The sequence below is a fragment of the Bombus flavifrons genome, chromosome 3, assembly GCF_040668555.2.
Source record: "Bombus flavifrons isolate JBK064 chromosome 3, iyBomFlav1_principal, whole genome shotgun sequence".
Lineage (NCBI taxonomy): Eukaryota > Metazoa > Arthropoda > Insecta > Hymenoptera > Apidae > Bombus > Bombus flavifrons.
The window spans coordinates 17,240,866-17,267,663 of NC_138444.1; the positions used below are offsets into that span (position 1 = coordinate 17,240,866).

The 26,798-nt window shown below is 51.8% G+C and overlaps 2 protein-coding genes across 15 annotated transcripts; one reads left to right on the top strand and one right to left on the bottom strand.

Annotated features, from left to right (window-relative positions):
* Nucleotides 1-51: 51 nt before the first annotated feature.
* HDAC4 (histone deacetylase 4) lies at nucleotides 52-26,798 on the top strand. 14 transcript variants are annotated; one of them, XM_069109514.1, is made up of 19 exons: nucleotides 53-575; nucleotides 3,042-3,172; nucleotides 9,471-9,616; nucleotides 16,608-16,667; nucleotides 17,243-17,400; nucleotides 17,810-17,914; nucleotides 18,723-18,848; nucleotides 19,223-19,305; nucleotides 19,776-19,888; nucleotides 20,564-20,701; nucleotides 21,175-21,278; nucleotides 21,367-21,507; nucleotides 21,596-21,908; nucleotides 22,202-22,672; nucleotides 22,794-23,084; nucleotides 23,258-23,604; nucleotides 23,783-24,337; nucleotides 24,455-24,594; nucleotides 24,672-26,798. In XM_069109514.1, exons 1-19 carry the CDS (start codon nucleotides 393-395, stop codon nucleotides 24,733-24,735), a joined length of 3,669 nt encoding a protein of 1,222 aa, XP_068965615.1. In that variant the 5' UTR covers nucleotides 53-392; the 3' UTR covers nucleotides 24,736-26,798. The 14 variants fall into 14 exon arrangements, with proteins under 14 accessions (XP_068965617.1, XP_068965628.1, XP_068965616.1 ...); XM_069109513.1 differs by having other exon boundaries at nucleotides 54-575; nucleotides 21,596-21,911; XM_069109517.1 differs by having other exon boundaries at nucleotides 54-287; nucleotides 21,596-21,911.
* On the bottom strand, nucleotides 4,852-6,418 carry LOC138177982 (uncharacterized). The gene is given in 3 exon segments (XM_081833725.1): nucleotides 4,852-5,153; nucleotides 5,188-5,524; nucleotides 5,641-6,418. Coding segments are annotated over 3 exon segments (1,035 nt in total). The 5' UTR covers nucleotides 6,037-6,418.

Consider the following 26,798-nt stretch of genomic DNA (forward strand, 5'->3'; position numbering starts at 1 on the left):
GCGTTCGAGGCCGTTCAAGATACAGCAGTCGCGGTAGTTGGCAAGACTGCAACGATCCGCGAAGTTGTAGGTTAGAGATAGCTTGTACAAGTAGCTAGACGACGACATCGTGAAATCGCGAGGAGTGATGAAGCGTTGAGGAGCAATCGTAGAAAGTTTAATCGACAATTTGTACGCGTGGAACGGTGTCACTGTGTATACAAGGTGTTTCCAAGAGGTACACGTCGTTCGACGGAATCCAATTTACGCGTTCCTCGTGTCTCACGAAACGCATGCGTGCTACCAAGGTAACCAAGTGCATCTGGCAATAATCGGACGAGCCGTTATAGTTGAACAAACCACGTCGAGGTAGCAGCGCGATCGCATTGTTTTTATGTTTCTCGTGTGTGTACATGCCATGCATATACGCTCTGTGTAAGGCGTATCGCGAGTGTCTCGCGAGTGATCAGCGTTTCTTGCTTCTACGCGTTCGCCGTTTTTCTCGAGTGTTCATACTAAAAGCGAGATTACACCGAGTGCCATCGCGAGACATTGGTTACGTTCGTGGTTCGCAAAGGTGTGGCAGCGTTAAGCCAGTAAGTCTTGGTGTTGGATTTGCGCGGTACCGACCATTGCTGGCTGTTCTCTTCGCTACTTCTTCGATGCGTTCTCCTCCTCCACTTCCTCCCCCTTCTTCTCCTCCACCTCTTCCTTTTCTCTTTTTTCTTCTTTCCTCTTTCTTTCTATTTCTTCTCCAATTTTCTCGATCCTCCCTATTTCTCTCTTCTTTCTCGCTGTTTCTCCGTCCACAATCAATCTTCCGTATCTTTTCTCCTCTTGCCTTCACGTCACACGCACGCACGCACGCACGCACGCATGCACGAACTCACGCACATATGTGTGCGCGTGCTTCCATACACAGATACTCATCTATCTCTCCTCCCCCTCCCCCGTTTCTCTCTCTCTCTCTCTCTCTCTCTCTCTCTCTCTCTCTCTCTCTCTCTCTCTCTCTCTCTCGTTGACACATACATACATACATGAGTAAAACATTCTCCACGAATCTACGCGTCGCATTTTTGCCACGTGTCGAACGATCAAAATGTATTCGTAGTTTAGCAATTAAATGATTTATTGTACGCGATACCAGTCTCTAAGCATAGTTTGTTCGATCTCTCGATCGTTCGATTCGGATCATCCGAAAATCGAATCTTCCATTTTGGGAGATCGAAGCGTTTTGCCGATGAGAGCGAGTGACCGCTTTCGTGACTTTCGATCTGTTACCGCTACCGCTACCGCCGCTCTTTACCCACCACACGACCACTATCATCGCCACCGCTACTACCACTACCACTGTACCGCCACCACCACTACCACCACTAGTGCCACTATGTCCACTTCCACTACCGCCATCGCCACCACCACCAGCACCAGTACCACCACCATCACCACCACCACCATCATCATCATCATCGTTGTCACGGACACTGACACGGGACTTGTTCACGAGCTACAAATACCGACACTAATACCAATGCGATTTTCATCGTAACCGCGATTGAACGTCGAGCATGCCGCTCCTCAAACACAGAGTTCGATTTCCGAAATTAAAATCTTCGGAAATGTTTAATCCTTTTCAAAGTCTAGAAAATGATAAATTAAATTAGCATCACCCGGGCCAGCTTGTGTATGTGTGTATGTGTGTCTGTCTCGTTTTTCTCTTTTTTATCAGCTGTTTCTACATAAACGATTTTCACTGTTCGACAAAGAAGTCGTTCCATTCCATGTGATTTTGGCGTGCATACAAACGTTCTTGCCTTCTTTTAATTCAACCGAAGGTTATATCTCGGCGCTTCCGCGAGCTAACGTTTTTCGTTTACCATGCCCGACTCGAAATACCAATATCTATTCGTTCTGTATTCCTTATCCACGTTATTCGCTATCCTTTCTAGTCTTCGAATTGATTCGGTTGAGTTTAGCGAATGCCGTGTATACATGTCGTGCGTGCGCGCGAGGGTACGCGCACTCGCGAATACAAGTCGATCGATGTGGTTTCTTACATGGACGTTCGGTATATTTATTTAACGATCGTTTCTATCTAAACGAAACGTATACGTTACGCGCCAACTTTAGTATTCCCAACGTTTCCCAGCGAATAGAGAAATTTCGCGACTATTGGTTGTTATGAAACGAAACGGAAGTATTGCCCGACAAAGATGATATCGATCGCCCTCTCGAACGAATTGAACGCGATCGAAGTATAGCGCTGACGCAGCCGGTAAGCACGACAACCATTCGAGAGATCGCGATTCACTTCCACGATCGATCATATCTGGCGAATCTCGAAATTTTGATAAACGAGATCGAGCGTACGCGCGACATGCGATACTCGGTATGCGATACGCGACACGCGACGCACGACACCACGCACGATACCTACTAAAATAAATCTAATCGAATGAGAAATTTGGATTTCACGTTGAGAATGGTGATCGAGTGGCAAAATCACGGCGTCGCCCGTGTCACGTGGTCGCTTCGACTACCGCGTTTACGGTTGAAAAGATCGAAGAAGAACGAAGAACGTTCAATTTCATAACACATTTGGTTTTGTGACAACTAGGAGACAACAGAAGATTATCAAATCACGATCGTTATAACGTTCGAAATATCTCATTAAGATATAGCGGTTTGAAAGGTTTGGTGTATCGGGTAAAAACAGGGAATGTCCACTCGTTACTGGATCGAAACACGCAATAAAACAAGGATTACAAGAACTGTACAGTAATTACTATGTTAACATTCTTTTTTCGTGATATCTAATCAAAGTATAAACTTCGCTTTATAAACAATACAGTTAAATTTATCGAGCATTGCTTCTTTACTACTGGATCAAAAAGATTAAAACTTGATTTTCTGAATAAAGTTATTTCGAGACAATCCTTGTTTTTTCCTCTTACCCTTTAGTTTTTAACTCGACGATCGCGTACGCTCTAGCAAGTTGTGCCATAGTTGTTTTTAAGAGAGAGAGAGAGAGAAAGGAAAAAAATTGCTTGTTCGCGTTGCAGGAAACGCATGCGACCAAGACAGAAAAGAGTTACGACGTTGCAGCGTTGACGGTAAATGCAGGGTTCGGTGAATGTTGGAGGAAACAGAATGTCCAGCGAACAAGCGCGAGCAAGCGCCGTCGCGACCAAAGGTAAGTTTTCGACGTAGACACGTATACATTTGAACTGGATTTTCCGGTTCTTAATATCATTTCAACGTTGGAGTGGCAAGAACGGTGATCGATGAATTTCGGATCGGCTCGCGATTTGCGACTCACGATAAACGCGGATAAAGAGAACGAGAAGCGATGCGGTCGAGGTCACCATCGACGCGACCCGTGATTGTGGTTGTTGGCGATATTCTAGCAGCGTGGGAAACGATCGCGAAGATAACGACGAGCAGCCTCCACCGTAATAATAATAGTCAAGGTGACGAATACTACGAACGATTCCTCGTCATCGAGTCGATCCCAATGTCTCGACCGTTCTTGCCCCTGACCGTTCTTCTGGTCTATTTCGTTGATTTTCGACCGATAGCGATAGGACCGCGCGCGCGCGATCCATTCTCTTCGAGACGAAAATTCTCCTCGAATCGGTCACGAACGTGAAACCATCGTTACAAATGGCCTCTTCGCCGGTCTTACCAGCCGTACCGTGTTTCTCGATTACGAGCGACATCGAGGTAAAATTGATCTTTCGTTTCGCGCGTCGGTGCGAATCGGTTGTATGGGAATCGTAACAGGCTTCGAACATATCGAACAACGACAGTAATCGTCAAGTATTATCGTTTCTCGTGCCGCCCATGCATCCTTCGACCATAGCCGTCTCGCTTCTTACGGTTGATCGCGAAATCGCTGGCGCGCTCTCAACGTCAACGCGGTAGGTTCATTCATCGTTTGGTATATATTTTCGATCCGTGCCACCCCTTCTCTTCCGCGATCGCACTTGTTGCCATTGAGCGCCGAGACGAGCCGCGTACGTGCGCATAGATCATCGACGCGACACGATGTGACACGATTAGACCAGGCTAGACCAGAGCGGAGACGAAACCGAACGAAACGAAACGAAACGAGACCGCGACACAAGCCGAGTACGGTAAAGGGTGGGGTGGGGGGCGATGGGCGAGCGAAGCAACGAAAGTCAAAGTCGATACTTTCGAGAAATCACGGTTATTTTAGAGATAGGGGAATTTACTCGCTCGGTACGCGGTTACGCGTAAGAGCGAGAAAAATGGAGGGGTGCAAGATGACGCGCGACGTGGTCCAAGAAAGAACGAGTAAAAATAAATCTCGAAACGCAGCGGGGATCTCTCGATCCGAAATAGATCGTAGATCAGCGACCGTCGTTATCTGTCATTCGCGATCCGTGATCTATTATTCGTCGATCGTCGAAGCCACCAGCTGAGCAGAGCGCGACAGAGCGCGCGCGAGCGCTCGTGCGAATGAGAAAGAGAGAGATAGAGAGAGAGAGAGGTAGAGAGAGAAAGAGCTGGTATAACGTTTGTTGCACGGTTTCTCGAGCTTTCTATTTTTAGACGGCCCGATCGAGCATACGGGCATCGTCAAGGCCGCGCGTTGCGAAACGATTATCGGTGGCACATGTTGCGCCCGCGCTACCAACCGGAACCGAATCGACCCAACCCGACCCGACCCACCCATTCCATCGCGACCCAACTCGATCCAACCGAATCTCTTCTTCCTCGTTTCTCCGTAATTGTTCGGCCCTGTCTTGACGCGCGTGCAACTTTATCGTTGCGTCGAATCGAATCGAACTTTTTACAACGGTAAAAAACACGACGAGCGTGTGTCAGTTTGGTAACGAGCCGCTTCTCTTACTTCCTCGGCCGTATTTGTCCGCGAACGGAGACGTTGGATGTCGAGGTTCTCTGGTGATGACGTTTGGTACGTAAGCTATGCGACGGCTTCTCAAATGCGACCAATTTCGTCTGTTGATATGGACGACGGACACCAGTAGCGTCAGAAGGATTCCCATGCATTTCAGCGTCATGATCTTTCGCGTGTCGTGCTCCGAAGACGCCGTCCACATTAGAAACTCTACCACGTCTTTCGCCAATTGCGACTCCGTGGCCGGTGTGCCATCATCGTACTCGACGATTCCCTCGTAGAACATCTGCGAAAGCGTTGAAAGAAGCAACGGTAGTGGAAAATAAGTAACGGTGGGACAAGGCGCGTTCGACGAATCGCGATTTCACTAATGCGCCGTACTCGTGGCATCATGGTAGATCCACCGGTAAAGTAAACGTTGAAGTATTGGCCTTCGTCCGGAGTTACCCCTGCTGGAGGGTCCATCCATCCGGTTAACAGGGAAAACACGTAATCTAGGCCGCCTCTGCGCGTCAAAATCATGTAAGTTAGATCCGGTGGGAGAGCGCCATAGTTGGCGGCTTTTGCCGCTTCGTCGTTCGGATACGGAGACGGTATCGCGTCGGACAACATCGCCGGTCTCGTGTAATAGTTGCCTCGATCGTCGGGGCCGTCCTCCACCTGATCGAAAACGTTCGCTCGGTTACGACCGGTTACGCCGGAACGTACGGTGATCGCGTCGCGCCGCGCCGCGCCGCGTCGGTCAACCACCGCGGCGCTCTAACTCTGATAGAAACCTGGAACTCGGCGGCGATCCGTTTAACCTCTTCCGCCGTGTGCGTTACGTTGACCAGGTCAAGGAAACGAACGAACTGCAGACTGTGACACGTGTGACACACGGTTCGATAAACCTGCCATCCTCTTCTCAGAGCGGCGTGATCGAACGCCTTGAACGTACCGTTGAACGCCCATGGGTACTTCGGTGGTCTAATCTCTAATCCCCCGAACGCCTTCACCGACGACTCGTTCAGAAAATAAAGTACAACGCCGCAGCTTCCGATCGTGGCTGCGGTAAATCCGAACCACGCCTTTATCCTTCTCCTATCGGACGACCAACGAAATCGACTCTCGCCGTTAAATTTACGACAGGCCGTGGAAACAGCTCGACCGACTCTGCCGATTATCGCCGTCATCTTTGTCTCGAATAGACGCGATCGACTCTCGAACGACGAATCGATACTCGCAAATCGCGCTCGTCCGTTGTCGCGCGAGCCATTTGTTCGTGTAACTCGATGCGATACACGATACGTAAAGCGCAACGATGCGAACCACGCTCGTAAAGCGCAGAAATCGATTCGTCGTTCGCGTCGTTCGGCGATCGCAGCCCGTCGTGTTCGACGCGCGGTGCAGGGACGCGAGACGGTTGGTCGGTTGGTTCGTGAACGTGTAGTTTCTGTCGCGGTTACGCAACACGTAAGCCACGTTACACAACCTTTTACAATAAAGGTGTCGAGTGTATTTCCGCGACGTTATAAATAAACTACTCGGTTATGCTTGGCATTATGCATGCGCGCATATTGCCGAGCTTACGTCGAATCGGACCTACACCCGCTGTCTCGTGCGCAGCAGCTGTGTCGACAGGACGAGCCGCGCAAACAACACAGCTCGTGTTTACACGCGCGATTCTCCTTCATCGTGTTTCTCGAGATTTTTGCCGAAGCAATACGACGCGATCGATCGCGCCGCCGCGTCCAGTCGCTCGACTCTCGTTCGACAGCGGCCGACTTAACCCCGCTAATTTCACGTTCGCGTTCTGGCGCATCGGTAAAAAGGGTTGCGACGCGACCGTCCACGAGATGACGAACGAGCGATAACGTTACGGATGCGATAATCGGCGTGTCGACCGAGGCAGTCTAATAATAGATACCTACGTATCGATCCATCACCACGACAAACCGTTATTGTCTTTGATATCGTGGTCGAGTCGAAACGCGCGTTAGCGAAAGATTGATTCGTTGGATGGAGAGACGAAAGAGCGTGGTTGTTATCAAAGAGCGTATCGAACCGCGCTATTTATACCAGCGACGCTCGTCGCGCTTCGATACGACGGTATATACGGGCTATACGGCAACGCTTGGATTAACCAACCCGCTAATCGATGCGCTTTGTTTCCGCGCGCGCTAGGCTCGTTTCAGCCGCCTCGCGACTATCTGTTCACCGTGCGGCCCCTTTTGAAAAATGAATCGCTGTCTAAACGACGACGGCGACGGTGCGTGCTCGTTTTACGAGCCCAAACGAGGGTAAAAACTAGTCGGCGCACCTTTGTCCAGTTTCGATCTCGTCGGTGGAACGAGGTCGCCAGGGAGGCGGTCAGGCGGTTGCGCGATCGAGTTTGTCGCGTTCGAATCGATCGCGTTCGATCCAAGTTTGCGTGTACATCCGCTCGGCAACGTTGACGACAACGACGACGACGACGACAACGATGACGACTACGACAACAACGACTACGGCGGCGAACAGCCACGCGTGTAAAATCGTCTTTCGCGTTTATTTTCACCGGCTTCGTTTATTTTTGCTCGGATTGCCGTTTACCAAGGGTGCTGCTTGTGAACGGCGTAGGGGCACGCGTTCGATAACTCGATCTTCCGCGGTGGTTCGGCTAAGTGGACGCGACCAGTCGATCGCGAGGCCAACTGTCACGAGCGTCATTCCGATTGCGCAAAGATCGCGGTTCTGCGCGCGCTCACGGAGGAAAGGTCGCTTTCACTGCGATGGTTAGCGCGCGAGAAGGAACGCAAAAGACTACGATGATCCATATATTTGGGATCTATTCAAAGCCGAGTTTTGGTAGTTTGCCAAATCTATTTTTCCGAGCGAAGGCGGGATCGCTTATTGTGCCCGTGCTAATTTTGTCGCGCCGTAACGCTCTCCATTCCGGAGGTGTGGGTGGTGCTGCTGCTTGCTCGATACTCACTACGAGAGTTTTCAATCGTTTACACGCGGCCAACATTCCCGTCCCCGTCGCCGACCAGTCGCCCTTCAGCCGAGCTTCGTGCATCGATTTTTCCAAAGCCCTCGCATTTACCAGCTACGTACACTCGACGATATTCCGCGATCCTCGTGCCTTTCTCCGCGCATCACGATTCCGATCCGATAGGATTCGATCGTAAAATTCATGTTGAAAAAAAAAAAAGGTTTCATCGGTTGGACAGCCTAACGGAAACGACCACCGATCGATCGCCATGGCTATTTCTATTTTTATCGCGACAGCTAGTTGCTACGTGAACGGAGGTTACCGCTTCTTCGACGGTTTAGCTTACGCGATAGCAGATTCTGCCGGGCCTCTTAAACTTTGTTCCCGTCGTCGTATCTCTCTCGTTGGAGAAAAAAGATTTCTCTCTTCGTCGAGAATTCGCGTTTGCTTGCCTCTGCTCTTCCGTCCGCGAGACGCGCGGTGCAGCGCGTACGCCAGCGAGGGTGTATTTTCCAGACGAGAAAATGCTTGCGGCGTCGCGTCGCGCTCACGTAGGAGGCGCCAAAGTTCGTGCACGCGTAAACCTCGTGGAAGGTACTCGCGGAGTTGCAGAAATCAGGAGGGGGTAGTAAACATAACCCAGATTCGTGAACGGTGGCATCTGCCCGAAAGGAAGCGACCAAGTGGGATACAACCAATAACCTAGCTTAATAACGCGTTATAAAAGTAAACGTTGATCCGTGCAAAGGTCATCCTCCATCTATTTATAAGTGGCTCGTCTCTTTTAACTCTTTTTCCAACCTGTCGACCACCTCTCGGTCTCTAATTTCCTGCATACGCGTGTACGTGCGCGCGTCGCATTTGCATTTTCGCGTTCCTAGATCGTGCGCAATATTGTCTTTTTTCTTTTCTTCTCTTTTCTTTGTCGTTTTTTTCTTTCATTCGTCCAGTAATGTCAGACGACGGCGACGAAGACAACGACGGCGACGACGATGGCGACAACGGCGCGATCACGATCGTCGACGTCGCCGTCGCTTTCGTTTCCGATGAGTCAGTTGAAGCATCGCTACAGCCTGTCGGGGTGGCGCCAACGCGTTGGCGGACTTGCTCTATACGTTTTACGACAGTTTGAAAATACCGAGCGGGTGAACCGATAAGATCGGCCTTCCGTGTTCGGAATTCCCGGTGTCTCGTGGCGCCGACCGTCTTTTCTCTCGGACCTCTAGATCCTGTAGCAAAGGGCACGCGACACAGCGGCGGCTCAACATAACGCTGGTAACGTTGGCAAGACACCGGCGCAGAGACGAGGGTCACGGTTCACGGCTTTTCTCTTTCTCTTTTCCAAACCACTCCGCCTGGTTTGATCACGCGGCTCCTCCTAGTCCCATCCTTTCTTCCTTCCTCGTCTCCTCCGTCGGCTCATCGTCCTCTAGTGGCACGAAAACACGAACGTCGGACGCACAGCGAATATTAATGCGTGTTTTTGCACGTGTAGACGTTTATTTTTGCTCGTATTTTTAGCAGCTGGTATTTTCGAACGGGACCGCCACTATTTTTGTCCTAGCACGCCATACGGCGTATTACCGTCCAGAGACCACCTACGAAGCGAATTCTCTCTCTCTCTCTCTCTCTCTCTCTCTCTGTTACAATTAGGCGGACGGACGGGTTTCTGTCGCGGACACAAGAACACGCAAGTCCATCTCCTGTCGCTTCGAGAGGTATTCGGTCGTTCCAGTTCAGTTGCAGAGATTCGAGAGGAATCGGGATAATATCGGACCAAGACGTCGCGGCCAGACCACGTACGTTCCGAACGTTCGTATCGATTTAGCTATTTCAAGCGGAAGCTGGTTTACCGTGTAATTGCGACAACACGTAATTAAACCGAGTTACGTGATCCACTACACGAATAAACGTCTCTCAGGTATCGTCGTGTAATTACGATACGCGGCAATGTCGGTTCGGAAACGCGCGTACGTGAACCAGACCGTGAACGTTTTCTCGTTCGATACGAATTCCAGCGAAATTTGTTTGCCGCGTCGCTATTTTGTTCCAAGAGTACCCACCCACCTATCTACCTACCTACCTACCTACCTAACTATCTGGTATCGCGCGTATCTCGTACGCGCCTGCATGCGTCGCATAAAAGAAACAGGACAGAAAGCGATTTTCGAGGATGTCGAGGCGAAAGAATCGTGGTCGGTGTTGGACCGTTGGACGCGTAACGAATAGCCTTCTCGTTCGCGTCTACCGCGGTGCTATTTCGAAGGGGTGAAAGGGCCGTAGCTAGGTAAGCCGCTAAAAATAACACCGGTACATCATATCGAGCGGTCGTCTATAAATAGTGGCAAGTGACGAGAGACCCTGGATGGATTGGAGTCACGAGCAGCGCTACCTAGCACGCGCCATCTTTTAGAAAAATTCAAAACACTGCCACTCCTGGCTGTTACCCTCCTTCTCGGTCTCGCTGCCCGTCCACCTCCAACTCGATCGATCGATCGTAAATAACAATGGACGCGGCCATTCATTGACGCGATGTTGCCTGCAAGGTGGAACGAATCGACGAGCGAATCGACCTTACGGGCAATCGATTCTTTTCGCCGACTCGTCGTACAGCCGATGCGAACCGAATCGACGCGAGACACGAATTCCTGCCGTATCCGAACGATGATCGACGAATTGCGAGAGACGGATTTTCTCGAACGTAACGACCACCGTTCCGCTATCGGGGCTCGTCGTTCGATCGATCGATGCGTTCGAGCTTTGGGGTGGAGCGACCAAACGAACGGTACGAGATGATTCAAGAAGGGGGTGACCTTGTCTCCTATTTTCGGAAAGTAGATTTCTCGTGACTCTCGCCAGTCTTACGGACCTGTCTCCCTTTCGGGAATCGAAGAAAAACGACCAGGTATAAAGATCGACGTTCAACGAACGTTTGGAAAGTCGATCGCACGTGTATCGCCGTTTGCACGCACCACCTGCTAGTGGCGCGAAAATCTGTCGCGCTCGTCTCGCAGTCGATAGCTTTCCGTATTTCCGTCTGTATAGATTTCCCAGCGAATCGTTCCGTGGATAGAATCGCGCTAGGCATTCCGGAAAATCTTATACATCACGTAACGGACGAGTAAATTGCGTCAGCGGAACGTGATGCATCGAGAATAAATTCCTAATCGCGCGCGTATTTAGAAGCGATACGAGGCGCATCGCTACGCTTTGTCTCGATTCGAGCCATCCAGCTGTCCTCCAGCCTTTGAAAATTCAGCGTCGCGATCTATTCCTCGCGTCTAGAACGTTTTGTTTACGCGAGCAAGCGAAAGACGGATCGAGTTGGAGGAAGGTAATCGTTTCCTCGATCGACGCGGAAGGAGAATGCAAGGAAAAGAAGGGAAGCAGGCGAAAGGAGTAGAAGGAAGGACAGGTCGGCAAAGTTTATCGGGCTGGTCGCGGTGCGACGAAAACGAGCGAAGAACGATGGCGAGTGTAAGTTTCGGCGATGGAAGAGCAGTGGCGGAGCGAAGCAACGTGGAAAGGACGAGGGGAGACGGTGAATTTGGCAGGGAGGGAACGGTAACACGGCGGTATAGCAGCGGAGAACAGAGACAACGCGCAAATGCGCTAGGAAGGCGGCAGAAGGGCAGCGGCGGCGGCTGCTGCCACTGTTAGTGGTATAGAAGCTAGTGGGCGGCAAACTGGAGAGGCACGGAACGAGGCAGTTTTACAATTACGTTGGCGACGCTGTGCGCGCGCTCACGCGAGTAACACAAATGTGGTCTGAACGCAACAATACCGGGTCTCTATAAATAGCCGAGATTCGCGAGTCTCGCGAGGCAGGGCGCTGTCATCGTGTGCGCGCGACACCCTCAGAGAATGCGAGAGAATCGCGAAAGAAACGGTAGCGCGTACCGCGCGCGCAGTTCTCTCTCGTTATCCGTGACATGCGCGCGCGCGCGCTCCAGCAAATCCGCGCTCCAGTCTCTACGTTCCGTCGTCGTTCCGAAATTATCGTCGCCGTCGTCGCTGTCATCGTCATCGTCGCCGACGTCGATATCGACATCGCCGTCGTCATCGCCATCGTCACCGTCACCGTAACCGTCATCGACGGTGTTTCTATTACCGACGCATCGACTCATTCGCTCGACTCGATGGCCTATCTTCGATAAAACGTAAGCCACTATTTTTCAGGTTGTCCGCGTTTATCCGTGTTTTTAAAGTGCTATGCAAGCGGATTCGCGAATCAGGTTGCCGTTAAATTCGGGCTACGGTGCTGGCTTTTGTGTTCGTTTGGTGCAAAGAGTGATAATAGTGCGCGCGATGCTGCTGCAGCCAGCCGATTAAACGCACGAGACTACGTGGTGAACGTTCTTCGGAAGAGCGACGATAAATTCGTTCGAGAGAAAAGTGCATTTTAGCGACGCGTGGTCACGCGTGATCGCCTACGTACGCTTTCTTTTCTTTTCTCGTCCTATGTATTTCGCTTTTGCCGCCGCTTCTCTTTCTCCGCATCGTCCTTTCGATCGTCTCCCCTCTGGTTTCTCCGCGTTCCGTTTTTTGTCACACGATCGTTGGTAAACGGTTTCGACGCGTGTCACGAGACGATCAACGCTGTTTTATCGGAACTCGGCCTAAAAATCCGATGCTGAAATTCGAACGTTTCGCGTTTCACGCAAAGTTCTCTTCTCTTTGCTCCCTGTCGTGTATTTTCCATTCCTGTCCATTTGCTCTACGTTGATCGTTTCGAACGCTTCGTAGTAAAATCCCGTCGAGGGATTTCCAGCCTGTATCCTGTATCGCGATTCAAAGTCCATTTCCAAATCGACCGACACCTGTTGTGCCTAGCTTGTAACGACGCGAGCGACTAGCATCGCTGCCGTAACTTTCTGTTGTCCCGTTGGCTGCTTTCTCTCTGTCTTTCTCTCTCCGTCCACTCCCCTCTCCCGTCCTTCGTCTCTCCACTGTTCCCCCCCCCTATCTTCTCGGTTTTCTCGGGTTTTTGTGCGTTTCAAAACGAAAGGCAACGCTGCCGCGATCGACGTTCGTCAGTTCCATTGAAAGTGTTATCGTTTCTTCCGCGCGAGTCCTCGTTACTTGATGCTCGTTTTGCCGTCACTCGTGTTTGGTACCGTCCAGGCGATATCGAACGGAAATGTCTCCGAGAGGGAAAAAAAGGAGGGAAAGACAAAGAACCAACGCGTCCGTGCACGAGCATTACCATAGCGTAATTGAAATTATAGAGAGAGAGAGAGAGAGAAGAGAAAGACGTTGAACTAGTTTTTAGAGTTTTCAGTTTTCAGACCTCTTTCGAATATCGTTCGCGTCACAGCTAGAGGCAACGGGAGAACGAACTCCGGCGTAACGATGCGGACGAACAAGGAGAATCGCGTTTGTTCGTGTTCGCGAGACTCGTCAACACCGCGTCGCGCGTTAGCACGCATGTGCGCCGCGCGGACACGATTCATCGTTTTTCCACTGACATTTGCGGGAGATCGCGGGCGAAAGCGAGCGCGCGCGCGTTTCCTGGCTTCAACAGCGCGTTCTACTGCGTTTCTTTTTCACTTGATTTCCAGTGTATATTCAAGCGACGCGAAATCGCGCAACTCGGATCTCGAAGAAAACGACCGTTGCGCGCGTTTACGCGCGACGAACGAGACGACGGTTACTCGCATCGGACGAATTCTTGCAAACGCGCGTACGACGGTCTCGAAATGAATCGAGCGGTCGGGATTCGCGAACCCGTCGCAACAAAGAGCAGAAACTGAAACACGCTTGACGTCACTGCGAATCATTCTCGCCACTTAGACGAAGTCACGAGTTCAATTTAGAACGCGAACGAGCCAGTACCGCGGACCCGATTCGCCGTTTCGTTCTGAAACCTGTGAAACGTCGTTGCGATCTTTTGCACGATCGCGTGTTACGCGCGTCTAACGCAAACGAAAGAGAAACAAGGCGGGGGAACGTGGCGAACGAGACATCGATCCGTCCGCGTTACCAAACACTTTTTTCGAGAAATAAGCAATCGAAATAACACGGACAGAGATAGCGAGTCTAATTCTATCGTCGGTCTGTGACCACCGCCGAGTCGATTCGCCTTGTTCCGATATCGCTTTCATTACGGGGTCATTGGTCTTCCTTCCTCTTGCTTGGTCTTTCGCCTCGAGGAAATACGTAGCACATACATACGAGTCGTACACGCCCACGCGGTCACACTCGTACGATCGCGTTGTCTCGCGTCGCGTCGTTTAGCGTCGTCTGCTTTTACCAGTAGATTCTGCCCTCTTCTGTCTCTTCAACCTGTTGAAACCACGATCCTTCGGATCTCTTCTTTCGTTCCTTTTTCTTAGCTTTGTTGCTCGTTTTAATAGAAAATATACGCAACCGCGCGCATAGAAGACAAGAAAGAAGGAAAAGAGAAGTTCGAGCGTAACCGAGGAGCGAATAATTACGAGGATGGCAGAGATTGCTCAAGTGCGTCGATATCCCGTCGAACAGAGTTAGCGCCCACAGCCATTCGATTCACGCGGTACGTAACAAACGCCAGTGTCGCGCGGAATCTTGAATTTTACTCGCGACGCAAGATACCACCGGACGTTTTTCGACGCTTCGAGCGGTCGAGTATTTTATCGTGGTCGTGTAAATCGAACGGCACGGGACGATCGTGTTAGGTCGTTTCCAAGGTGCCGAGAACGTGGTGCGTGCGTGGCGTTGTTTCGATCAGCGCGTTCGATGCGATTCGATCGACGCTTGAACGCGATAGTCGCAATCGGTAAAGGCAAGTACGTTGCGCGATCGCGTTAACGCGCGTCGCCTAGTGCAACGCGTACGATAGGCGGTCGCGCTTCCACTTTACGCGTCGGACGAAGAATAGAGTGACGCGGAACAATCGGCTACGTATTACGGAATCTGCGACACGTTGGAAGGAAAAGTGACGCGGACCAAACATAATTCGAACGTTCGTCGAAAGGAGAACGTAGGGACGAACGGAGAAAGTTGCGTGTGTGCGTGCGTGTGGGCGAGCAGCGGTGCGGCGGAGGAGAAAGGGGAGGCGCGTGTACCGTCGCGTTTAGTAGGTGCGTATATAAATGTCATCCTATATATAGCGAACGTTCGTCTAATCTTAGCTAGTCGGCCACCGGCCAGGAACACGAGTAAAAACTTACTTTGACTCTCTTTGCTCTCGGCCTCCTGTCCCGCTCGCACCGACCCCCATCCCTTTGGCGAACCAACGGCACGCAACGCGGCGCACTCCAATTTCCGCTCGAGCTCGCCTTTTCTCCCACGCGTTTACGCCTCGGTCCTCATCCGATTCGCCGGCGATCTCAATTTATCGAGCGCTGCTCGGTCGGCCGACGTCCGATCGAACGCAAGACGGAGACCAAGTCGCTCTAAACTACGAAAGCACCAGCAAAATACGAACCACCGCCTGCGCGCTGGTCTCGCCGAACCGACCGCGGTCACCTTTTCCTCTCTTTACACCAGCTACTCAACTGACCTACACACCGACATTCGCTCGCTAATAATAACGGTACATCGCGGCGAGGCGTCGATACCGCGATTCCTCTTCTTCGTCCCGTCTCTTTTCTTCGCTTACCTCTTCCTTCTCTTTTTTTGTCGTAAAATCACGACCACCGTCTCGATCGGACGAACGCTCCTACGAAATGTACGAAGCGCGCTAAGCGTCGGCGAACGAGCAAACGTTATCGAAACGCGTACATCGCGATCGATGGCAATTACTTTGACCGATACGATGCAGCTGTGATCGTGGTGTCGGCTGACGATATCACAAGGCGACGGAGGCTGGTCGGTGAATTAATAAATTTGAAACGTGTTCTCCTTTCGAACGACCACGATTGCGACACACGTGCGCTTCCGCTCTGCGAATCGACCGATTTAACGAAGAATTTTGGCAGAGCGGATGGCACGCAGCGAGGTTCGTGTAAATACGCGGAAATACGTGGAAATACGAGCTTGCGTTGGAAGGGACGGCGATCGCAATTGCGGTCGGTACCTTTCGGCTGTGGCAACAGAAACACGAAGGAAAGAAAGGTGAACAGCAGAGCGAGCCCGTGGAGGAACGGCCCTCCTCCGCGATTAACCTTGGACTTGACTCGAAGGAATTCTCGCAGCGTACAGTGACCTCTGCTCGCCCGCTAACTCGACGCTCGTCGTCTCGACTCGGTTGGTTCGCACTCGCGCCGCGCTCATCTTCGCTCTGTTTTCGCTCTGTTTCCATCCGATTCCCAAATCCACTCGAATTCGTACGTTCGCTTGTTTACGCGCACACGCTCCACCGTACATCGATCCTGTTTCAACGAACGAACGTACGTACGTACGTACGTTCGAGCTACCAAGCCGCGCGAGCAATTTATTTAGTTATTTATTTATTTATTTATTTATTCGTTTCGTACACGGGAAGTAAAATCCCATTAGAGTACAAAGAATCGTGTGTAAAGAGAACGCGAATGGAATACGAACATAAATTTTCTTATATTTCTCCCTATACGTATTTATGTTGTTGCCGCTTCGGCGTTCTATTACGTTACACGCGATTCTTTGTACTCTAATGGGATTTTACTTCCCGTATATGAGACGAATAAATTAAATTAATTGAGTTAAAAAGAAAACGAAGCAAGTCGGAAGATGCGAGAGGCTAGCGGAAAAGGAACGAAGAAGGGGAGAAATTGTTGAAGAAGAAAGGAAGAAACGCGCGCGCGTTACAGAACTTTGAAAATTTAGCAGAAAAGGACAGGCGATCGTCGATCTAGCACCGCTAAACGTTTGCATTTTGCCTTGTTTCAGAAGACGTGGGTTACAGGAGCGTTGAGATCGCGTCCGCGTTTACGCATCTACCGCAGAAAGGTAAGCACGGCAGAAACGGACGAAGCGATCGCGATTCGTCGTACGTATTCGTGGACGTTCGAGCGGAGATGCAACTCGAAACTCGACGTCCAGAAAGATCGCTGCGAATCGAGATCGTGCCGAGACGATAAACGAAACGTCGGGTCGCGCGAGTTTTTCTTTCGAAAGACGAGTTTCGGCGGTGTCCGAACCGGACCGTTGCTTCGCACGTCGAAAACGTCCGACGAGACATCGACGCTGGATCGAAACTCGATCGAACGTAAGAAGAGAACGAGATACTTTTCGCGCGTGACGCTTCCAAAAATAAACACGCTATCGAGATTCCGAGACCGAGCGACGACGGACCGTTGGACGATGAAGCTCGTTGCGGCGGTGTCCGTTTCCGCGCAGGAAACCAGACACGTTGTTGCCGCTGCCGCCTTCTTTCCATTCTTCATATTCTCGTCTCAGCGTCGATGTTGTGTCGGTAGCGCTTCTTCGCACGATCGTCGATTACTTTGAAAGTGGAGCTCCGCGACGCGAAACAACGCGCGTCGTCTATGCGTGCGTGTATATATATGTATATACGTGCACAGAGATGGCCCGGGATACGCCAGGCTCGCCTATGTCCAGACCGAGAGACCTGGTCGGCGGAGTTGGTGCTACGACCACCTTGACATCGGGCGGCTATCACGCTGGTTCCGGCGATCCAGCGAGCCTGCATGGTCACGTGCTGCAGCAGAAGATACTCGAGGTAACGTAATCGATTCTCGTTCGTGGTTACACGATTGCACGCGCGTCACGATCCCGCTTTCCTCCTATCCCTCTCTTTGTTCCCACCGTTTAATCGCGGTTGACGCGCGAACGCGATCGACGCACAGGTTCGAACATACTTGTAATTGCCCCTGGCCGCGTCGTCGGCAGACTCGAGACCGGAGAAGATAAAGTTTCTGTCGAAGCGAAACGAGCGGTGACCAGCGACGTTGCACGGCTATGGAAAAGAATTTCGTTCGCACCGTTGCCCCGTACGGGTAGCGGCGCGCGCATCTATGCGCGTACACACGGTGTTCTCGATTCGAATCTCGAATCTGTGCGTCGCGCCACGAAGACGAATCTCGAAATCGTTTCGAGCGTTACTCTGGACGCGTCGGTTGTGCTTTCAGCTACAGCAGCATCATCAACTTCAGCAACAAATACTGCGGCAACAGTACCAAGCCCAGGAGCGACAGTTGGCCGAGTTACACGAGCAACAGATGCACCAGCTAAAGGTAAGTCGCGTTCGTTGCGGCGCGTCGCGTAACGTTCGTTCGTTCGTTCGTTCGTTCGTTCGATAGCGCGTGTCACCTCCTCGTCAATTTCGTTTCTCGGTCACCGTTCCGTGCGGTTCTTTCTCTCTGGAGGGTGACGAACCACACCATCACCCTCCCGAGTATCGAACCACCGTCGTCCAAGATCCATTGTCTTCGAACCGTCTCCGAGTCGAAAGTCCAGCGGAACCTTCCGTTTCCTCCGTAAACTCGATCGATGCGCGACGCGTCTCTATCACGACGTACTCGAAAAGGAGAGAAAGAGAAAGAGAAAGAGGGAGAGGGAGCCTAGTCTGGCGAGCAATGAAATTCCGCGCGTCGTACCTCGATGGCACGAGGAGTCGTAAATCGCGACGGATGAAAGATCGTCGAGTCCTTGGAGATTCGACTTTCGTCGTGTCCTCTGCTCCCCTTTCCTCTCCTCTCCTCTCTTCTTCTCTCTTCTCCTCTCTTCTCCTCTCCTATGCTGTTTGCCCGCTGTGTCTTCCCCCTGTCGTTTCTCGCTTCCACTTTCACCCTTCTTGCGGTAAAATTATCGTTGGACGTTGCTCGCACTCTCCCCTCTCGCCCATCCCCCCCTTCTCTCTCTATCTATCTCTATCTCTATCTCTTTTCCTTGAATGGACGATATCGGCCGTTACCGTCAATGTCCAGCACACCGTCGTCGTGTAACGCGTACTACCCGTCCGTCATATTATCGATCGAAACGAGGCGTCTTTTCTCCCGTGTTTTTTCTTCGTTTTTTTTTTTCTTTCTCTTTTTGTCGTAGCTCTGGGAGCAGCAAAAACAGCTGGAAGAGCAGAGGAGAGAAAAAGAGAGACTCGAAGCACTGAGGAAGAAGGATAAACACGACCACAGTGCGATCGCTTCGACGGAGGTGAAGCAACGACTTCAGGTACTTGAATGGCGGGCAGGGCTCGGTCGTATTGGGCCGAACCCATCCGCATGGGTAGAGAGAGGATTTTCGTCGTGGAAGGGACGCGAAGAGGCTAAGTGATAGGCGAGATAAAAGGGAGCGGAAGAAGGTAGGACGGGCGGGGGGTGGGTGTGGGGGTTTTTAGATTAAAGAGAAGAACGAACGTTAGACGAGACGGCAGGCTGAGAGGGCTGGGAGATACGATTAGATCGAAAGCGTAACGTCGCTAGGTTCTCGTCGGTTTGTCGTTTAACGGTAGCAATGAATAGATGACGAGGGATGGTATGCGTAGAAGAGGGAAGGGGGAATGTTGCGCGCGAGTGTTCGCTGAGAGGGGAACCTTACGATTTCAGAGCTTCCTCGTGAACAAGAAGCAAAGGGAGGCCGCGGCCGCTGCGAACGGGGCCGTACCTGGTACACCCGGATACAGAAGCTGGTGAGATTTTTTTCGAGACTGACGATTCTCGCGCGCGGGTTCACCCGCCGCCCTCGATCTCGTTGTCGTCGATCTTCCTCGAGTACATCCTCTCGCGATATTTCACGCTTTCCGCCTATAACCCGTTCGCTTGCTCGCCCGCAATTTCGCTTTCTTCCTCGTCGCTGTACCGTGCACTATCTTTCTCTCTTTCTTCTCTTCTTCTCCGCATCCCATTTTCCGCTTCCCATTCCGTCGTTTCTATTTCCGCCACGCTTTTCGACGATACCGCGCTATACATACCCACCCACCCACCCACTCACTCACCCCAGCCGCCAAGGATGCCGCAGGGGGTGTACTCGAGTAACGGAGCTCGAGTCGAAGAGCCGAGCGATACGATTGGATGGAACGGTCGATCGCTCGATCGCTCGATCCACCGAGCGAACGACACTGGAATCGATTGAACAAGAAGCCGCGAATTTGTTGGTCAGGTTGCAACCGCAATCGGCGGAATCGGCGGGCGCGGCGAACGCTTCGCATCCCTACCGGATGCCACAGATGCTGCAAGAAAAGTTCGCCGATGATTTTCCTCTTCGGAAAACAGGTACGTACGCGCGACCACGCGCCGATACACGTTGTTATACTATAAATTCCCGTGTTGTCGAGTGATAAGCATATTTGGTGGAAGGTAGTCTCTTTCTATGTGTGCCTATGTACGATAGTAGAATGCCTCAACTAAAGCATGGTTTTTTGCGACGCCCCCCGCCCCCCACCCCCACCCCGTCTCAATCATCTTGCCTGTGGACAAACGTACGAACAAACGGACGAACACGCACGCAAAGATACACACGACAGAGGCAAAGACCGACAGACAGACAGACAGAAAGGCAGAGACAACCGTAGCCCCTGCATCCGATCGACGATCATCCGCCGTTGTCCTGATTGCGAGCTTGTCGACGATCGACGATCCGACGAGCGATCGTGACCCGAAAGAAGAAAGATCGAGTCTCGTGAAAAGATAATAGCGTCCTTGGTGGCGTCGGTAACGCTCGCTACGGATATTCGTAGACGTGGAATTTATTGGGTCATCGGATGGATCGTGTGGACACGCTCGCACGTCGTGTCGTTTCGCGTCCTTCTTTCTCTCGTTCCTCCTTCCACGCGATCGCCCAATGCTCCTCCTCGATGTCCGCTCCCCGAACCCTGTGCCATCGTTTTACACTACTCTCCGGCCCGATACGACGACGACCAACAACTAACCCTGGCTAAAATTGGCCAGCCTCGGAGCCGAACCTGCTGAAGGTGCGACTAAAGCAACGCGTGGAGAGGAACATGGCCGCGTCGAGAAATTCACCCCTGATGGCACGCCGGAAGGATCGCCTGCTGTCGCACCTCAAGCGGAAATCACTGCTAGCAAGTACGTCCTTCGATCGAGCTTAATCGAAATTCGTTCGATTAATCGTCGAGTTATTGACTCTTCCTGCGTGAGCATTAGCAAACAATTCGTTGCACCCGTGTTTTCGATTAATCGATCGTTGATTTTTGCCTTTTTGCCAGTGTCCAGTAACAGCATGTCGACAACAAACGTTACCGATTAACATTACGTTTCCGAGACCGAGTCTCCTCTCGTTTCGCCTCGGCGTCGCATCCCCGTTTCGCACGCGCTTGCGTCGTACGAACATGGAGAACGCGAACCGAAGGCGAAACGACGGGCGCGATGCGTCCCTTTTCGCGCGAAGGAATTCGGGACAGTAGCGGCACCACGGGTCTGAGATAGGCCGAGGGGGGACAGGTTGCTCGTTCGCTTTCCCGAATTCCAGTCTCGTACGCGACGAGTTGCAGGCAAACCTCGCCACGCTCATCGCCGCTCGCTCATCGAACGCTTTCCAGATTCTAGCAGTAATCCGGAATCTGGGCCTAATTCACCACCGACCGTAAACAATTCTCAAGCGAGCCCCACCGCGGCAGCCAACGCAGCGGCAGCCATCCAAGAGGTGAGTATACGCGAAGAAGCGTTAGACTCTCTCCCTTTCTCTCTTTCTTTCTTTCTTTCTTTCTTTCTTTCTCGTTGTTCGTTCGCAGGAGACGGAAAACACCGGCTACGGAGGTCCATTGACCAGCAGCAGTCAGCAAGGTAGCCTGTCGGATCTGTCGTTGTTCAGTTCACCGTCCATGCCCAACATCTCGCTGGGGCGACCTCACGTTCCATCCGGTTCCAGTACGGTGAGTCTTTTAGCCGTCGATCCTATAACGTGATCGCCGATCGCTCTCTAAAGGACAACGTGGCTGGTTTTCGCGTCTCTATTCGCAGACCGGTACGAAATTGGCCACCGTCTCGGAGGCAGAGGTACGCGCGGCGTTCACCGCGCGACTAGGGATGCCGCTTACCGGACAAATGTTGCCTGGCACCTTGCCTTTCTATCCATCGTTGACGGTGATCGAGGGAGGAGACGCTACGTCGAGCGGCGGTTACGTTCACAAACAAATGCAGAATATGGAACACCCGTCGATAACGAACCGGCAACACCCGTCAGCGGTTTACGGCACCGCGACCGCCACGGCTCCCATCACCGACACGCAAGTAGCGCATGCGAGGCTGCAAAAGGCTGGTCACCGGCCTTTAGGTAGTATGTTCTCTCTTCTTTGCTAGCAGCCGATTTTTACAGCGCGCGTGCCATCATCGTTCGCGCACTGCCGACGATTCTCTTGCCCTGCGATCGTCGTGTTAGACTCCGGTCAGATTTCCGCAGAGACCGTGACGGAATCGTATCGGCCGACGCCGAACAACTGGCACGCGCGAACAATTCTCATTGGCACGGGTGAGATCCCAAGGTGGAATCGCCGCGCGCCTCCCGAAAATTTCCAACGTGGCATCCGATTCACGCGTCCCTTGGTCGCGCTCCTTCCGTTCCCACAGGTAGGACTCAGTCGGCGCCTCTGCCGTTGGGCCATCCGATGCTGCAAGGTGGCATCATGGCGCCGCAGACCCATTACGAGGAGTACCTGGCCGAGAAGCAACTGCACGATCAACAGCAGGCGCACAACTACCTCAAACAGCAGATTCGTCAAACGGTGCTGACGCGTGTCGGATCTCGGGGACAGGCGAATCAGCTGGACGAAGCACCGGAGAACGACGAGTCCGCCGAGGTGATAGATCTTACCGGGGGAAAGAAAGACTTGTCGGAAGAGAGCGAGATCTCGAAACAACAACGGGATCGCGAACAGTTTCTTCAGCAGCAGAGAGATCTGATGATGAGACACACCTTGCAAATATCCAACGAGTCGTCGACGGCCTACGGCGGAAGCGGTACCGGTGGCGGCAGCAGGAGCAGTCAGCCGAGTGCCAGACCGCTGTCCAGAGCGCTGTCCAGTCCGTTGGTTCACTTGAGTAAGCTGACCGCCCGTGATTCCTTTACCTTTGCTCGCCTTTAGGGCGGCCGCGTTACCTCGTTCATCGAACGCGACCACGATCGTACGCTGCTCCACGCTCTCTCTTTGTGTCTGCTTAGCGCGCGACGCAGGTCCTCAGGGAAGCCAAGCCACCACCGGTGATCTGTTCGCGCGCGCTTCTTCCCATCGATCCACTACCGGTTTGGCCTACGATCCGTTAATGTTGAAGCACGCCTGTGTCTGCGGCGAAACGGTTCGTGGTCATCCCGAGCACGGAGGCAGGTTGCAGAGCGTCTGGGCACGGCTTTCGGAGACAGGACTGCTACAGCGCTGCGACCGAATACGTTCGCGCAAAGCCACCCTCGAGGAGATTCAAACGTGTCACAGCGAAGCTCACGCTCTTCTCTTCGGTGAGTGTGCTCCGCCGTCGCGCGTCTCCCATACACGACGCTCGGTTCTCTCGTTTCCTCGTTCCCGATTCATCCTCGTGTCCGCCTTTGACCCTGCACTCCTCTCTGCCACTTTCTGCCGCCGCCTTCCGCAACGTAAACGTAAGTGAAGTAAAACGTGCTGTCGCGCGCAGGAACGAATCCGATGAACCGACAAAAGCTGGACGTATCGAAGCTCTCTCAACTACCGATCAAGAGTTTCGTGCGGCTGCCCTGCGGCGGAGTAGGCGTCGATTCCGACACCACGTGGAACGAACTGAATACCGCGCCGGCCGCCCGAATGGCTGTCGGTTGTGTCGTCGATCTGGCCTTTAAAACCGCCATGGGTGACATTAAGAACGGTTTCGCCGTCGTACGACCGCCCGGACATCACGCCGAAACCAACCAGGCCATGGGTTTCTGCTTCTTCAATTCGGTCGCGATCGCTGCTCGATTGCTTCAGCAGAAGCTCGATATTAGGAAAATCTTGATCCTGGATTGGGTAAGAGCCACAACCTAGCCTACTCTTTCACTTTCTCGTTTTTCGTCGTCGGTTTTCCTCCGTTTATTAGCTGCTCGTCGCGTGTATTGCGATCGCGACGACGCGAACTCGTGCTCGGGATACGCGGTCAGTCCGCTGGACGAGAATCGCCGACTCGACCAGTTTACCTTCTGTTTAGGATGTGCATCATGGGAACGGGACGCAGCAAATGTTCTACGACGACCCACGGGTGCTGTACATGTCGATACACAGGCACGACGAAGGTAACTTCTTTCCAGGAACCGGTGGACCGACCGAGTGCGGGGCTGGCGAGGGTCTGGGCTACAACGTGAACGTAGCCTGGTCCGGTGGGCTGAATCCTCCGATGGGTGACGCGGAGTATCTAGCCGCGTTTCGTACGATCGTGATGCCGATCGCAAAGGCGTTCGATCCGAGCATCGTCCTCGTCTCGGCAGGATTCGACGCCGCCGTTGGCCATCCCGCGCCCCTCGGAGGCTACAAAGTTAGCCCCGCTTGCTTCGGCAAGATGACGCAACAGTTGCTCGGACTGGCGAACGGTAAGGTTGTTCTCGCTCTCGAAGGTGGTTACGATTTGGCCGCGATTTGCGACTCCGCCCAAGAATGCGTTCGGGCTCTGCTCGGGGACGAACCTACTCAACTTCGGGAAGAGGAATTGACGAGGATACCTTGTCAAAACGCGGTCGACACGCTGCAAAAGACGATCGCCGTGCAGGTACGATCATCTTCCACTTGGCGACTCTCTCCTTATTCCTTCTTCCTTCCTTCTTCTCGTTGCTTTCTTCGACCTCTGGTCGGGCGTTTCTTTTATCTTTTATCGTTTCACACGCAGATGTCTCATTGGCCTTGCGTCAAGCTGAACGCGCACACGGTGTCGATGAGCGCGATCGAAGCTGGACAGAAAGAGCGCGACGAAACCGAGACGGTCTCCGCGATGGCCTCTCTGTCGATGCAGCAGCCTACCAATTTAACGTAAATCTATCTATCTAATTCGAGGTGTGCTCGTCTTCTCATTTTCTGCCGATTACTTACAGCCATTCCTGTTTCAGGACTACCCCAGAACATTCCCGAGAAGTTTCCGAGGAGCCAATGGAACAGGATGACGCCAAATGAAGAAAGACGCGAAGCTGCTCGTCGATCGTGTTTCGAAATAGTCACGAGGCTATCGTTGCGTTCGCATCGCTTCTTTATAAAATATGAGCGACGACCGACACGAAGCCGCTGTGAGCTGTGAGTTGGCAGCTGCTGCTGACACCGCAGCCGGGGTCGCCGCCACTGTCATCGTTGCCGTTGTCACGGACATCGGTGTCGCCAACGCGCCGTATCGTACGATCAACGATAAAAAAAGCGAGCCTTTTTCGCTGCACCTCTTCCGCTTCGCTGTCGCACGTTGTTTGTCTAGCGTAGCTTGACGGAGCAGAAATCGCGGAGATCGGGCGAAACTAGCTTCTCGACTAAATCTAAAAGACAGTAGGTTTAAGTGTTTTCTACGCTTTCGCGTAAAGTTGCCCTAGAAACGCGCGATAGCGCGCGTTCACACGGCCTCGCCTTACCCATCCAGATTTCACGTTTAATTCGTCGATCGTACACTTTCCGCGAGATTGCCATTCAAATATTACGAGAGTTTTTGAAAACGGCCAAGAGGCCGAGGCGAATCGAGGAGTCGCGGTACAAAAAAAGAAAGAAAAAAGAAAAAAAATGGAAAACAGCGCGTTTTAAAGCGATGCATCGAGGGCAGGGGGCGGAAGCGACGACGTTCGCGGTGGCGAAAGCAGACACGAGGTGCGCAGCGATGTTACGCGGAAAAACGAAACGATTCGTTCTGTGTTTTCATCGTAAGACGGCGTTTCGTTTCGGGTCGTCTTTCTTCGAGCGGCATAGCACGATATTTGGTTGTCTTTTTTGTCGCGAACAAAGGCTGGTGTGATTTTTGTGATATTTTGTAAAAAGCAGAAATTTCATGAAGCATATAGTTAATTGAAGATGTACAAGCGTACGCGAGACTGTGTGTGTAACGTTGTTATACTTACGATTAGAACGGAAGAATGCATGCGTCCGTGTGTGTGCGCGTGTAGCTATGCGTAGATGCGTGTAAGGAAAAGGAGAAAGAGAATATATGTAATCGAAATAGGAGCATTTATTTTTGTGCCGTGCATTTTACGAGAACACGGAGAATGCGAGCGAATCTATCGACCGATCATTTTCGCCAATCCATACGTTCTATGTAACGTTACGTACGGTTTAGCGTGACAAACATTGTATCGCGCGGATCAAAGATTTTAGCACGCAGACTCTTGTGTAGTATGCGCGAGATAAAGAAGCGCGTATGCGCGCGTCGAGTACAAGAAATACATGTGTATATTGGATGTTATGTGTCCGCAAGAATCTCAAGTGTTCGTCGTGTATCGTCCCATATTTTTACCAAAAATTTCGAAAATATCGAGCGCGAAACGTTCTTTTCGGTCGATTCGTGTCGCCAATTCCCACCTTCCTATGTCTCTCGTGCTTTCCCCGTGTTTTACGGCCCGTGAGCCCATTTCTTTTCCCGCCTTCGTTGTCCTTCTCCTTTTTTCCTCGTCCTCTCCGTTCACTTGTAAACCTCGTCTCCGCGATTTGCACCGCGTTTATATGAATTTCGTTTCCCTTTGTTCAAAGTTGCGCGTTATCTCGTTCTAGACCCACTCTCTCCTCTTTATATCTGTTTCGTGCGATCACTGTTTGATCGCCAACATGGAGACGACCGTTTCTCTACTCTATCAACTTCGACTCGATTCGACCGAACTCGATTCGTTCGACTATCGATTCCGGGATCGTGTATGGCGATCGTCGTAACGGAACTTGTTGTTGACATTTTTGCGAGAATTTTATTTGTTTCGGCCAAAGGGACTTGCAACATTCCGGTATCGTTCGTAGAAAATCGATACAAGTTAGATGTAAATCGTTGATAATTCGCATCGAAAGCTGATTCTAATAAATGAACAAGAAATAAGAAATTGAACTCGCAGAGTATAAGAACGAAAATGGAAAAAAAAGTGTTACAATTACGTTACTGCACGTGTACGAATATGTCCATATTGCGTAAGCTTAAATGTATTAGTCATACATTTTTTATGTATATATAAATGTACCTCGTAAAGTAATTTTAAATAAAAACTATAGTCATTGTGTTACGCATA

Excerpts from the sequence above, each read along its gene's own strand:
- HDAC4 (XM_069109513.1), top strand. The coding sequence starts at position 393 with ATGCCATGCATATACGCTCTGTGTAAGGCGTATCGCGAGTGTCTCGCG. Across the intron at positions 22,673-22,793 it reads CAGTCCGTTGGTTCACTTGA|CGCGCGACGCAGGTCCTCAG; the intron begins GTAAGCTGACCG and ends GTGTCTGCTTAG. Across the intron at positions 23,605-23,782 it reads AAATCTTGATCCTGGATTGG|GATGTGCATCATGGGAACGG; the intron begins GTAAGAGCCACA and ends CCTTCTGTTTAG.